We start from the raw sequence: 14,925 nt of genomic DNA, 5'->3' as shown, positions 1-14,925 counted from the left end.
ATAATATAAGAGAAGGAAACAGTCAGAAACAGGGACAAGAGAGAGGTTTGCAAATGTAATCTCTGTCTCAGGCAATCTGATTTATGTTATTAAAAGTTTCTGCTTTATCTTTTATATTAAGTTTCCCTAAACTGTGGTACCAAACTCACTGTGTGCTGGAAGATTAAACTGTCAGAAGAATTTTACTTTTAAAAGGCAAAAAGAAATAAGGTATTTTTCAGGCTGAAGCACGCAGAGACAAATAGCTTCTTTCCCCCCACCCCTTTAACACCTTTGTGCAGCTGAAGCGAGCTAAACACAGCATTCAGCAAGCCAACAACTGCTCGCTGTAAAGGACTGCTCAGCTGGGAAAACATATTCCACAAAGATGACCCAGTTTGATGTGGGTAGGCATTGAAGCGTGCAGTTTTGTCGAATACTTTACCATACAGCACACCATAGTATCAAGGAACCCATAGGAGACATTTTTATTTTACACACACCAAAATAACAGCTGGGAAAAGCCACAGGCTGCTGTTACCTGCAGCAATTTACCATTGATTAACTGCTGGAAGCCCTTTTTGCAATCTACTCTCTCTCTCACACAGTGTTAAGTGTTTAGTAAAATATACAGAGCAAATATATGTGTTTGTGTCTGCATACATAAGGCAAGCTTGCTGCACGTGTCTGAGTATATTTAATAAATGCAATGGATACACAGACCCATCTTTATGTAAGTGCTCTTGTTGGCAGCTCTCGTAGACTTAAGGAGATGAAGCTACACAGTATTTCTGAAAATCAGGGCAAATACAATGACTATACACACATACACACACATGCTTGCTTGCTCGCTCGCTCTCTCTCCCCCCTGGTTTTACAGAAACAGAGCACAAAAACCCCAAATTAACTTTTTGGGGGATGCAGATGCTCAGCACCTCTGGGACAAAAAAAAATCATCAGGCATGTACAAGTTACATCTGCTCCAATGACTGGTTGAAACTTTCAGATTGAATTAAATTTAGTCAAAATCTGCTGTTAAATCACAGCCAAATGTTTTGATCCCTGTTTAATTGGCTTCCAGTAAAGCAGAGAGTAAAAATTGGGTCTCCCAGGCCATTACCCTAATCACAAGTCCACATCTTCCTTCCTCCTCTCCTTCCCACACATACACTGACATTTCAACATTTCTGGACTCAAACGATCAGGTTTTGATATGGAGAGAGAGACATATTAACCTAATTCAATGTCATGAAAGCACATCAAAGGTTCTGTTTTCATTTCTTTTCTTTTTTTTAACTATGGAATGCTTCACAAACGTGCGTCATCCTTGCACAGGGGCCATGCTAATCTTCTCTGTATCGTTCCAATCTTAGTACATGTGCTGCCGAAGCTGTTTTCATTTCAACAAAACCAAGATTCCAGTCCCTGAAGAGGCTGTGAAGTAGAATGGTCATCCTCCAGCAAGCTCTAGTTGTACCCACCCCTAATCTCTACAAGATGTCTTTTCAAAACACAGCCACGCATCGAATTTAGGTTAGATCCATTACCTAGAACCCACATTCCCATTCCAGAAGGTGCACACACCCAGTGCCCTGGCATTCATCCCACTGGCCTGGATCAGATCAACCAGTGCTCTCATACAAATGGCCATTTTACTTACATCTCCATTCATGAGTTTGCAGTCATCATCAATCTCATCAGCACTGTCCTCATCAGACACTTCTCCTTCCTCTGCATCCTCACTAATATTAGCTGGAAGTTTCTTTCCCTGGAAGTTGAAAAGATAAAGCAGGCAGCTCAGTATGTGTCTTCTGGTTCAATGTGTAGAAAGTGGTTATGTACAATGGGAAACATCAGAAAGACTTAGAGTGCTTGGGGATAATGACAGTACTCCGTATAGAGCTGAGTTCTTCAGAATAAATGTAACTTGGGTTCAGTTAAGGAGGTCAAGCAAGACTCTCAAAACTAAGCAAGAAGTCTCTACTCTGGGAGTGCAGAAAGCTTTCTGCCACCATATTCCTTTTTGCTCTGTATCCTTTTGGGTTATCCTACTAGCTGGCTGAGTTCATGGGAGAAAAATAATCAGTAAGAAAATGACTTTCTGTCTATTGAGACAACTGATCCTCTGGGCCAGAGACACAGCTTCCCACTGCTACCACCATTCCACCTGTGAACTGAGGTGTGGTGAACAATTTTGAAAGTCTAGGCTATGGTACTCAGACCGAGACATCCCGCAATAGCTTTCTCCTGACTTGAAGGAAAAGGAATCTCTAGCTGCAGTTTCTTTTCAATCCATGGACGAATGAGATTTCATTCCATTTAAAAGGGCAGTTGCCAATATTTGCCAGCATTTAAGCAAACTAGACATATGCAATTAAGTCAATTAATTTGCAAAACCCTAACAGAGGCTCTTTGACCGTTATGCAAATGTTTGGATCACCTAAACCATGGTAGAAGCATTAACAGTACAATCCAGTGCATACATAGCACATAGCAGCTCTGCCTCCTCAGCATTTCTGACCTCATCACAAAGCCTAGGGAAAATAATTCACATGAAAATGTTCTTTTTAAGAGCATAATTGCTATTAGCTGCTGTGCAATTATTTCTGACAATGTACATTTATATCTTTACTGAATCAGAGTTGGATGAGTAGATTGTGTCCATTTCTGGATCACTGTGGGGTAAAGCACTGGGTTTGGGTTCAATATCACTATGTTACTATGACAGCCCATCCCCTGCAGAGAGCCATGTGTCATGTGGGAATCCTTGCATCTCCTTCCTATGGTGTGGGGCGAGAAATGTCAGATGATGGGGTGGATGGGAGTGTGCCATAAAACCAAGTTGCCCCAAACTGCAGAAGCCTGGCACAAGTTTTGCTGTTCTGTATTAAGTCTAAGCCAAGTGGCCATCCTGATTCAGATACCAGCAGACTGTAATCTATATCACAGTTCATCTGGTCAAGGCACTTCCCTTGCAGAGTTCATCCATAATGCACATAACATATCTCTTGTGTTTTGTTCTGTGTTATTTTAGTTTCACATATTCTAATTTTGTTTAAAACACCTCTAAAAACATTTCTGACATTTCCACTTCTCCCCCAATATATTAGCCATAAACCATAAAAGCAGCTGAAAGCACTTCTTGCTAGTGGGCATCTTGAAAGTGAGAAGATTTGAAAGAATCATGATAAAGATCTAATGGACTCTAATGACTCTTGAGATTCACCTACTGCAGATCTCCTGGAGATGCTAGTGTTTGCATCATAAAAGAACTTGAACTCTTGCAGAATAAAAGGCTTAAAAGAAATGCTAAGCATCTCTAAACCATGGAACTAGCTGAGGGATATGGCAGGCAACCTGGGTATAATATAAGGTTTTAGAGAGATTTTAATTAACTAACAGTTGTAAAGGCATTTGGGTTCCTTGGATAAAAGAGGTGTTAAAATGTATTATTATCCTGCAGTGAAGAGAAGGGAAAGCTGGCAGAAGGGAGTGGAGAAAGATGCAGGGTGGCATTAATATTTAAATCTCTGCAAATAGAAGTTTCTAGAGATACTTCATTCAATACCACTTAAAATGATGCAGCTTAGAGCCCAGAATAAAGCATTTCTATGTAGCCTCTCTAGAAGCTGTTACAATTGACTTCTCAACCTTATAAATCCAGCAACACATATGGAAATTAGGAGCCATTTTGTTTTTTCAATTAGATCTTTTCCAGTGCAGTGCAATAGCAGATGGTTTGGGCAGCACAACTGGCGCCTCCTGCCAATCCTTGCTGGCTTCCCACCAAGCTCCAACCAGCTACCTGCAAGACACATGGGTAACAGGCACCCACTCAGGAGCAGGTTATCACAACAGCCAAGCACAGAGGTGAACACACCAGGTGATGGAGAACTGGACCTGCCCTCCCCCACAAAAAAATTGAGCTGCATCATCACACATGGCTTCGAATAAGTCTGCACAGAGACCCTGGGGTTTAGCCCCAGTCAAACAGTTATTTATTTAGACATGTGAAAACCAACTCTAATGAGTAACTACTGCAAGATGCGTAAGGAAGACTCCGTTACAACAAATCTGGCTTTGAGCTGCGTTAGGATCCTTGTATGAATGTCCCCTTCAACCATGGAGAGGCCACTGCTGTGCACACAGTCATCCACAGATGTGGCCCCACAGATGTGCTTTATGTTCACTCACCAGGACTGGTGGTGAGGAGGAGAAAAGCAGTTCTAGATTGGGCGTCACTAGCCTTGATTCCTCAGCAGGTTAGCGAGAGTCAGGACCTGCCTCCAGAGGCCTTGACTTCCAGCCTCTTGTTTTACTATCACATCAAGTGCAAACCTTCCCCCAAATGAAGACTTAGGACTGAAATAGCCTCATGACAAACCACTTACACAAGGCAGCAAGGGTTCATTCAAAGGATACACAGCTCTTTTCCAGCAACCCTAGATACCCAGGACTCCCACAAGCTCCAGGTGTGAGATGCAAGCTGTGCTGCAGTGCAGGCATGAGAGGTGCCAAGTTAGTCCCTTTCACCTGTACTGTCAGCAGCAAAGCCTGAGTTCTGGCCATGTCCAAACTCAACGAGACAGGCTTTCCAGACAAACAAACATTTCAGAAAAGAAACAGGTTGAGATTTCATGTGGGTATATAGATTATTGAACCAGCAGGTAACTTGGGTTATGAAGCAGTTACATTTTTCTTTATTTAATAGATTCTGGACTGGAAAGATTAGAGAATAGCTTCTTTCTCATGTCACCCAGAGTACCATGCATGTCAGTTGGGAGCATATCCCCCTTGATATGTCATTAGCATTAATGACAGTCCCATGCTCCACCCACAAGCAAGCAGAGGAGACATCAACCAAAGAAGTGGTACAAGAAAACAATCCTCCAAACTCTTTGTTACAATACTCTGCAATGTGGGCAGGTGTACTAAACCAGGCTCCCAAATAAAACAGCCTTGTCATCTCTCATTTATTTCCCACCCCCTACCAAAGTATGCCCAGAGGCACTGGAATCAACATCACAAACTAACGTCCTGAAAAATGTTGGCTTATAGAAAACACACAAACACAAAGGCGACATTTTCCAATTCATGGGAGATCACCTAGAAGCCTGTAGGTTTTCAACAGCTGCAAAACAAATTCAGAAAGGACCAAGCTAACAGTGAAACCCTGTCAGATATATTTCTATTAACTTGGGTTTGAAACAGAATTTCCTAGTTGAGCCAAATGGAAGGTGCTCATTAAATTATCTCTTCCTTCCCATAATACCAGGGACAATAAACAATGCAAGGACAGCAGCAGACAGGCTACCAGTCACAGACCCAAGGCATCAATGAAATGGTGTGATAAAGCTGATGAAGCACACTCACATCCCTGCTCCATTAACAAAATTTTACACCTCTTACTGAGGGGGAAAAAAGCCGAATTCTGAACCAAGCTTGCAAGTCTAACACATTTAATCTTTTGAGGAATCTTTGTTCTTTTCCTCTTTGAGGACTCTACATCTGACCATAACATTCAAAAGGGTATTCACAAATTTTCAGGAAATATCACATTTTAGCTACTGTGGTACTGTGAGGGGAAAACCATTTACCCAGATCTGTACTAAAACCTGCTCTTCAGGCTTCCTTATATATTTTCACAGGCATTTTTCAAACTGCTTGTATAGCTGACAAGCCCTTTGCACAAAGCTTGCTGCTAAAACTATTTCAGTCTCTGCTTCCCTAAACATAAGCACAAGGGCTGCCAGCACTGAACTCCTCTCCTCTCCCAATCAGCTGGTTGTAAATCCATTATAGTTACTGACAGCCTCGGCTACAGACCGGAGTAGTATCACATGAACAAGGTGCTCCTGGTCTCTTGGTTGTCCCATGTACAAGGACCCTCTCCTGCAAGGTGCTGAGAATTTCTTTCCATTCAAATCTTGAGGGGCTGCCGCCGAATCTAAACAGAGATCCAAATGTGGGAGAATGGGCAGTCAGTCTGACGAGAGGAACCAGAACCCTAAACTGAATTCTGAGTGCTCTGATGCCTGGATTACCTGTAATAATTTGGGTAAGTGAGGCTGTAACATTTTATAACCAGAGAGCTCTTATATAACCACCAGAGAGGACAGCACAAGAGCAAAATAAAGCAGGACTTTTTTCTTTTCTTTTTTTACCTTAACTAATATCTTCCCTTTAAGACTCTCTGGGGAAGGCAGTTTGGTGGGATCTTCATTGTGCACTGAAGACAGATCCAGCTTGTCTCCTAGGATTTCAATAAGATACTGAGCCATCTTCTTCTGCTGGATGACGCTGCAGTGGTTCTCTATAGATAAAATAACAGGGTACCTGGAAGAGACATAAGCTAGCAATGTCAGCTGCATATTCAGCTGCTATCACACTGATGAAGAAAGAGCTACTTGTGTCTACAGTTCACGGTCTCACCAGAGCTACATGTCCAAAGGGGCTGGTTCAGGTGCACAGAGAACAGAGTGTGTGTGTCCCATTGCTGACCCCAAACTGAGTGATCTATTTTAAGAGTCAGGGAGTATTTCTATCCTTGCACCCACTTTGACACATCTCTCAATATCCCACCTTTCTTTACACTGTCTGGGCACACGCAGCCCTGGTCTCCATTGCCCCCTCTCTTCTTGCTCCATGGAAAGCTGGCACATTCCACCACCAATAAATGCTGTATATCTAAAGCCTTCAGTCCCCTTCCTCTCCAGGCTCTCCTGTCCTTCCTCACCCATATTGCCCAGTTGAATTGAACTGCACAGGACCCAGGAACATGTATCATCTTCCAGAAGGGAAACCTACTATATTCTTTTGGGGAAAGACCCTGGTCAGAGAAAGTGTAGGGTCATGCAACATTCCCATCAGCATCCGTCATTTAGTAGCTTCTAAGAGACAACATGCCTCTCTGCAATGGGGCTCAGTTCAGCTGTTTCCTGTATGATTTTACACAAATCATCAAAAAAGCAAATGGATTCTCTCCTCCCCTTCCGACTCTCCATTTATCTGATGCCTCTGACATGAGTAGTTTTATATCTACTATTCATTTTCTCTCTACCAGCTCACCATTCATTGTCTGATGAGTTGTAAGCAGCTCATTGACAAACACATGGCCAATACCTAACAGTACATCAATATATTAATGATTAGGGCAATTTTCCAGGCCCATTTGAAAAAAAAAAAAACAACTGCTCTTCTCAAGGTGGGCTATTCAGAGGTGATAAAGAGCAAGATGAAAAGTCCCATAAAAATGTTGGCAGCTAGAGAAATGCAGTATGAAATGCCACCCAATATATTCTGGCACAGATATCCATAGGTCTTATAATCAGACACTTCACTATATAAATGGAAAGTAGGCAGATCAGGGCCAAAAATATTTGCTGTTTTATAATAAGCCAATGATTTTGGAATGTCTTTGAGAGACATGCTTTCCCTAACAGAGGAAATGATCCAAAGCTCACTGGCATCATGATTCTCACTACTGATTCCAATGGACCAAGTCTAGAGTTCTCCCAGTTTCCCCCACCCTGGAAACGGGATAAGGAGTTTAGGATCTGAAAAGATTAATTCAGGATTGCTTCTTCTGATAGCATTGCACCAAAAAGGGGACAGTACTGTGGCTGTATAGCATGGATACAATAATAGATGGGCCACATGGGTTAATCTGGTGAAAGCTGAGCTCAATGTGTAAAATTTAGGTGTAGATGAGCATTTGATAAATGTCCCTTAAGAAACGAACACACAAAAGGTGGGACTGCTGCCAAATCCATTCATTTTCAAGGTCTGACAACCTTGGCAAAATCCTGTAAGAGCATACCTCAAAAGCAATCAGTTTCTAGATTTACTGTTTATTTTTAGCAGCTATTTTTGGTTCCTACAGGCTGAGGGCAACAAATCACACTCATCCAGGTGGGTTCATAGAACTCCAACACTCAGGTGAACTGATCAGCACTGTACATAATCCCGAGACAGCGGGACTCCCGGTTAGCTTACAAGTGGTGCCGGTCTAGGAGGAGTACAGAGCCTGACATACAAATGTCACTTTGGTAAGTGTGAATTCTGGAACGTGATACAAAAGGCAAGATGGAGGTGTCTGCAGTGTCCTGTGGCTCTCTGCTTCTCTGTGTTATAAAGAGAAACTTCATTTTTAACTGGGCAAAACACACAAGATAGAAACCACCCATTAGGCTGAGGAAAGAGCTTTCACCAAAAGCTTGCTTTTTGCCTTTGATTTGGGATAGTTACTACTGTCTCAGAGAAGTTGCCCTGATTTGGAAAACTTCACTAAGTTCCGATACCTCTGTTTTCCTGCAGCACCAAAACAAGCCCAGTGATAATGCTTACTAAATAAAATACAATTTAACTTAACAATTAATAGCAATGTTATCCCAGTTTGCCTCCAGAAGAGATGGCACTGCTGGTCGAAAGCTTAAGACTGGGCAGATACCAAAGACCCAGGCCTGGACTTCCACACAAGGGTAGCAGTGAGTGTCTCAACTACTGGAGATGTGATGATCATCCCGTATCCCCAGCCCCATCAAACGCACACATGGGCAGTGAACACTTCATTGACACACCCCGCCACAGGAGAGCCATTGCACCCATGCTTCAAAGAATGGGAAGCAGCAGCAGACCCTTGCCTTCACAGCATCACTTATGGCGCCATGTGACTAGCTGCTCTGCCCTTTATTATTACTAATACCAACAGAAAGGACTCCCAACAGATATGTAAATAAAAAATTCAAACTCCACTCCACTGGTGCTGAAGGTTATTTGTACTGACAGTTACAGGTTGCTTCTCTCCTTTCCTCCTCCCCTTTTATAATTCTCTGGTCATCTGAGCACCACTGCACTCTGAGACAAACACCATTTCCCTTGAACAGGCTGTGCCTCCTGCACCTGAGCTGCTGCTTCCCCCAGACCTTTGCTGCCTGACTAGCCTCTGTCTTCTGGGCATGGGCTGGAGCCAAGCGCTCAACAGTGACCTTGGTGCCATGCACACTCAGAGCCACGTGGCTGAGCTGTCAGCTATCTGCTAATAATACTCATTGTCAGAAAATGTTAGACTTTCTGTCTTTTAGAGATGGGAACAAGGATAGACGCACGGCAATCTGCTGATTCCCGCCTCCCTCAATCATCCTCGCCTTATTACTTCTGTGCCCGAGTTCTCCCTGCAGTAAATCAACATATGAATGCTTGTCTGGCTTATGCAGAACCAGGCCAGCTTTGGATGTCACTGCCTCTGCATAGGAGCTGCCTAAACAGCCATTCCTGCATATCGTGGATCAATTGGGGGATGCCAGCGGGGAGCAGAAAGGAAGGATACATACTCATTCTTGATGAAGGCGTATTTGTTGATGGTTTCAATCACATCTTTGAAGAGTATTTTGGAGGTCAGGGTGTATCCATGGTGGACAATTGGTTCGCCATCTGGCCCATCCCAGCAGTCAACTGTGAAGGAGAAACAAAACTCTCATTTAATCTGAGATCTCGGTATCAGAGCATAAACAGACAGATCTCAGTCAGAATCATTCCCACAGAGAGGAAAGGTGGAGGTTTTCTGGTATGGGGCACTGATTTCACTGCGGAACAGCACAATCACCCATTATGCAAACTTCTTCCTGCCATGAGTGACTCTGGGCTACCACGCTGGGAAAGATGCCCAAAATCTGCAGCTTCCTGTGGTGCTCCAGATGCAATGCCTGCCTAGCATGGGTTTGCACCAACCCCTATCTGTGTCTCCCTGCACTTGGCTCAACAGCTTTCCTCTGCAGGTACTTGCTGGCCATGAAGCTCCATTGTGAACGGATGACTCAGACAGCACTGGCTGAGAAAGCTCCAAGCAAGAAGGATGTGTGCAGGAATTGTATCTTCATGTGAAGAGATACAGCATTAAAGCATAAAACTCACATTTGGATTCAAAATGATGGTTAGATGAGCTCTTTAGGACAGCACCAAAGCCAACATCTGACCCTCCTGTGAACTCTCCCATCCTTATACTTGCTTACATCTACATTTCCACTTGTTACTTCATTGCTCTGAGTACATGCAACCACTTTCATGGTCCTCAACCTGCTCAGCCTGCAATAACGATCTATTGGAGATTGTGGATTCCAGACCAGCAGACTCTGGGACACATTTTCCAGCATAGATAAAGGCTTAGAGTTAGTCAACATTTTCCACAATAAGACCCCCTTTTTCATTCAGACTGCAGCTAGCCATCCAATTCTCTCCCATTTAGCAATACATTTGCAAAACCCTGGTAAGTGTGTGTCCCAATGGCCTCTGATAGATGAAAACCTCTCTCTTCTCCCTCATAAGATAAATTCCGAATTTTTGCAAGGATGAACAACACTTTTCTCCAAGCCTCCTTCTTATCCCTGTACTATGGAAAACATTGTAGCAATGGTTAGGGATGTAACTGCAACCTTATTTCGCTGGACTGTACCTTAAGCCTTTCCCTCCACCCAGCAGTCATGAGCCTTCCCTTCAGAGATGAGATGACACAAACTCCAGAGCCTCCCAGTCACCACACAACTATTCCCTGTTGATCTTTACCTTCCACACAGCGACAGCCGGACTGCAGCACCCAGGAGTACATGTCCACTCTGGACTGAGACATCAGCTGATCCCCCATGAGGTAGGTGTTATGTGAAGAGGTGATGAAGTAGTGGCTCAACGGCTGAGACATGTCCTGATTCACCTGGTAGTGTTCTGGGTTGAAGATATCCCCTGAAGGGCTCCGCATGTAACTGGTGAAGCCTGGAGGGGGAGAAGATCAAAACTCATGCACACCAGAGTCTAACATCAGAATGCATTGCTCTGAGCTCTTCTGTAGCTACCTCTAACAACTTTCCTTTGCTCCACAGATTTACTGCCCTCTCCTCCTCTTCAAGTGATTATTTCATTTACATAATGGAGTTAAACAAAAGTATTTGTTCTGCCTGTTATATATCTTAGGCTGCATCGGCTTCTCTCTCAGACCTGAAGAAGGCTGCATTGCGCCCAAAAGCTTGTCTAACTTCTCACCCAACTATACGGTTTGTTCACTAAAAGATACGGCCAAACAAACCAGCTGTCCTGTGGTGATGAGTTCCACTGCCTAATTACATGTTGTGTTAAAACAGCTTCCTTCCCATGCACTTGCCCCCTTGCTGCTTTGTTTGCCTTTTGATGAGAGTTTACTGGCAAGTTTCTTCACTGGGAAGCTGTCAGCTGCCACATTTTCTCAGTCTTCCCAAGGTGGCCCAAAATGATATGAAAATTCCCCCATGAGGCCTCAAAACACACTTTATTTCCATGACTTACTGACTCAGCATTCAGGCTGATAGCAAGCTGCTGTAATTAGGATTCAAACAAATATTTATTTATAATTCACCAAGAAAAATAAATGAAGAGCGTTGCACAAATATTTCTCTCCTTGTCCATGATAATCGGGAACACATGATAAATAATCAACACGTTCCACACTTGAAATAAGCAAAATTAGATCAAAACTCCTTCGTATGCTGGTGTGTTCCTATTAAACATTCACCACCGTTACAACGTACATATCAAGTCCAGTTTTTATGCTTTTTCATACTGCAAATGATAAGCAACTTATACTAGCTACCATATCAAGATTGCTAGACTGATCTGAAGCCAGAAAGGCGAAAGGGGAAGACTTTTCTAAATAAACATGCTGTGATCACAGATTATCCATTTTATAACAATATAACCCGGGTTGTACACTGAGGTAATATTAAGTGTTAAAAATCAGCTCAAACATTCTAAGAATGAAATTTCCTGTATATTCCATCTCCTTTTGTAATAATCATTTGGGGAATGACCAACTGGTATATTACTACTCTGCTAGCCCAGCCTTGCAGAACTGGAAGAATTGCATGAAAATTTATCAACCCACAAAAAGACCTACTCACACCACTTACCATGAGAAAAATGACTTACTTCCCCTCATCAAAACAGAGACTCCTTTGGTGGAAGCTAATTCTTATTCTAAGGGCAGAGCAAATTTTCAGGTCATTTGGTAACGTGTGTTTAAGTGATTGATTTGGGTAATGAGAAATCTAAGGTTCTGATTGTAGGTATAACAATTGTATTCATATTCCAGCAGCAACTACAGTACATCAAATGTTGACCAAACAAGAAGGCAAAGAAAAAAGGGTGTAGACCTCACAAATTTCAACATCGGATTCATCATCAGCATGAACCTATTTCTCAGTTGGATTTTTTTCCGGCATGTCAGTGGTGTGATGGAATTTGTCTCAAAACGATGGATAGTCCTGGCAGGGTGTACACTGGCTGCACTTCTCTTCACCCCAAATATTGTTCATGTAAGTGAACACTATGGCCACTGATAGACATTCAATAAAAGGTGTGCACAGCAGTGGTGCAATTGTGGGATTGGGAATCAGATCCCTATTGCTGGGAAAGGGGGAGCCCAGAACCATGATCTCAGGCTCCCCCTGCACTGGAAAGTAGCAAGCCAGGTGCCCAGTCCTCCCATTGTGCCAGTCAGCTGACACTCCCAGCAAGGGGACTGCACTGAAGCCAAGGGCTCTGATGCACTCCTGCAGCTGGGAGCACTGATCTGCTGACACTCCCAGCCACGGGAGCATGCCAGAGCCAAGGGATCTGTGGCTGGGAGTGCCAATCAGCTGACCAGAGCTCCCAGCCATGGGAGTGCACCAGAGAGAAGGGCTCCAACACACTTCCAAGGCTGAAAGCACTAATCAGCTGATTGATCAGCACTGCCCAAACACTCAGTTTAAGGTGGGATGGGAAACAGCCACAAAGTTTTACACATATTTACCTGGTGGGGCACTACATGCAGCATACACCCTGTGCTGGCCCCCTGAACCATGAGTAGTGCCCACAGCACCAGGTCTGCTCATATGCTGTGTATGCCATGTGCAGACCCTGCTCCCAGGCTTGGCCTGCGTGGGGCACATGGGCTGGACCTGGAGCTGTGGGTACTGCTTGCAGCACAGGGGGCTGGCATCGAGTGTCTGCTGGAGGCAGTGCCCCACTGGACAGCCCTGCATGCTGGCTCTGGCATGCACGTATGCCTGGGGCATGATCCTGACTGGCCCCAGAGCCAGTGCTTAGGGTCTGTCTTGTGGGGTGCCACAAAACTCTTGTGAGCAAAGATCATCTTCCTGTGACATGTGTGCACAGCACCTACAGCACCAGAAGCCTACAGCTTGGTTTTTTTCACCTAATGTCATAAAGCCCTAGACCCAAAGCGCTACTGTAATACAAAAAAAAAACTGCTGCCAGGTAAAGAGAAGGTTTGAACTTAGACTGAACTTACGTGTAGCTAGACAAAACTCCTGCAACAAAACCAGAAGCTACATCAAACGAGTCTGGCTCCATTTACAAAACTAACCCAAATGATCTCCTCCCAAACTCTAAGATTAGTTTCTGTCATTGGCTCTCTCAGAATCCATAAGACTCAATAAACAGGTAAGTAACCTTCAAAATGTGCACTAATCATTTTCTGCCTTCTACTAAGCTACCGAGATGGATCTACAGAGATTCAGTGGCCTCAGTTTCTCTAGCTGAGGTACTGGATTAAGAAGTGACAGGCACCGCAACTTGGAGTTACAGAGATCTTAACTACTGATGTTTCAGGAATCTGAACCCCACAGGGGCCACCTGGTGTTTTCACAAACTGACTATTCTCCACTGTGCATCTGGGGAAGGGGCTTGTCGCTCTTTGGCAAACTCATCCTCAAGTTCTTGTGGCTAACAATTCCCTTCCACCTGGGCCCAGACCAGGGAGGGCCTGCTGCACATCTGTAAGCCATCACTCTGCCCCAATATTCCTTTTACTTTTCAGTGAAAACTTCTAAATCTGCTCAGTTCCCTGCTGCTCTATTTGCTCTGGATATTTTCTAATCTTCACAACTGCTGGTGCTGCCGTTTGACTTTGTGTCTGTACTTGGGCTGTGACAGATTTGTCAATTTTGTTGCTGTAACCTTCCTGGCAACCAGCCCTGAAATGCATCTTTACATTCACCTTGAAACCCATATACAACCCTCCACACACGTACCCAAGCAAAGACAGAACGCACTGTCACATAGCCTGTGAGAGATGGTTTGTGGAAGTACTGTTGTACTGTTTAAAGGGAAAGGCAGCCAAAAGTTTGGAATCTCTCCTGGTTGTCTTCTACATTTCCCTGCACGGCCACAAGTTTGAGGGACAGGCATCCTATCCTTACCTCAAGTGGACATAATCCCACATGGCAAAATATCTGGCACCATCAGCAGCCCCCAATCAGGCATTCCTTACTGAAAGCACATTGCAGGCCAGAAGCAATAGCTAGAAGAGGGCAGTCAGGGAGCATACATTTGTCCAAACTCAATAAAATTCGTGTGCATTCTGTGCACAAGGACAGAGGTAAAGGTTTTGAGTATCTTTGCCACAGGATACATGGTTTTTCTCACTGGTGCCACTTGCACTTGCACCACAGTGGTGAGAGGGGCTCTCTGGCTGGTAAATCTATGACTATGTGCATAACTTTGCCATTCCCCAGCATAGAGAAGGAGTAGAATAGCTGCCTGGGGTATGGTCTTAAATACAGACAAGCTCTAGTGCCATGCCCAGCCTGAAAAGAGGAAATGTCTCCTCTCTCCTTCAACACCATGGAGATCCTTAGCCTAGCTGGTTTTGCTGTGCCCTGGTTCCTGGATCTGACCTCCTGTATGCGGGCTCTGGTAAGCAATATTATTTTGAATTCCCCTAAGCACCACCTTCACACACACATGTATTGTAGACCTGGCACAGTGCCACTATTCAGGGTGATGCTCAGACATGACAGATGAAGAATTCATTTTGAAAAGTGGCAGACTCTTTGCTGATGGGGCAGACTCCTCACCTTGAAGGATTTGGCACCAGAAGATCATATTTTTTCAGAATTAGGGAGCTTGAGTGGAGGATTT

At 44.0% G+C, this 14,925-nt stretch overlaps 1 protein-coding gene and 1 pseudogene across 6 annotated transcripts in view; both read right to left on the bottom strand.

The window, feature by feature from the left end:
* Positions 1-14,925, bottom strand: part of PLCH2 (phospholipase C eta 2) — a 357,736-nt gene that overhangs the window by 48,581 nt on the left and 294,230 nt on the right. For all 6 annotated transcript variants that reach the window (XM_025211808.1, XM_025211818.1, XM_025211829.1 and 3 more), the window contains 4 exons: positions 10,540-10,743; positions 9,312-9,432; positions 6,144-6,315; positions 1,640-1,747 (listed from right to left, as the gene is read on the bottom strand). In XM_025211808.1, coding sequence (XP_025067593.1) covers positions 1,640-1,747; positions 6,144-6,315; positions 9,312-9,432; positions 10,540-10,743 — 605 coding nt within the window. The remainder of the gene's footprint in view (positions 1-1,639; positions 1,748-6,143; positions 6,316-9,311; positions 9,433-10,539; positions 10,744-14,925) is intronic.
* On the bottom strand, positions 1,272-1,372 carry LOC112551426 (annotated as a pseudogene).

This window comes from Alligator sinensis, unplaced genomic scaffold (genome assembly GCF_000455745.1).
Source record: "Alligator sinensis unplaced genomic scaffold, ASM45574v1 scaffold366_1, whole genome shotgun sequence".
NCBI lineage: Eukaryota > Metazoa > Chordata > Crocodylia > Alligatoridae > Alligator > Alligator sinensis.
This window is presented reverse-complemented; position numbering and strand designations above follow the sequence as displayed.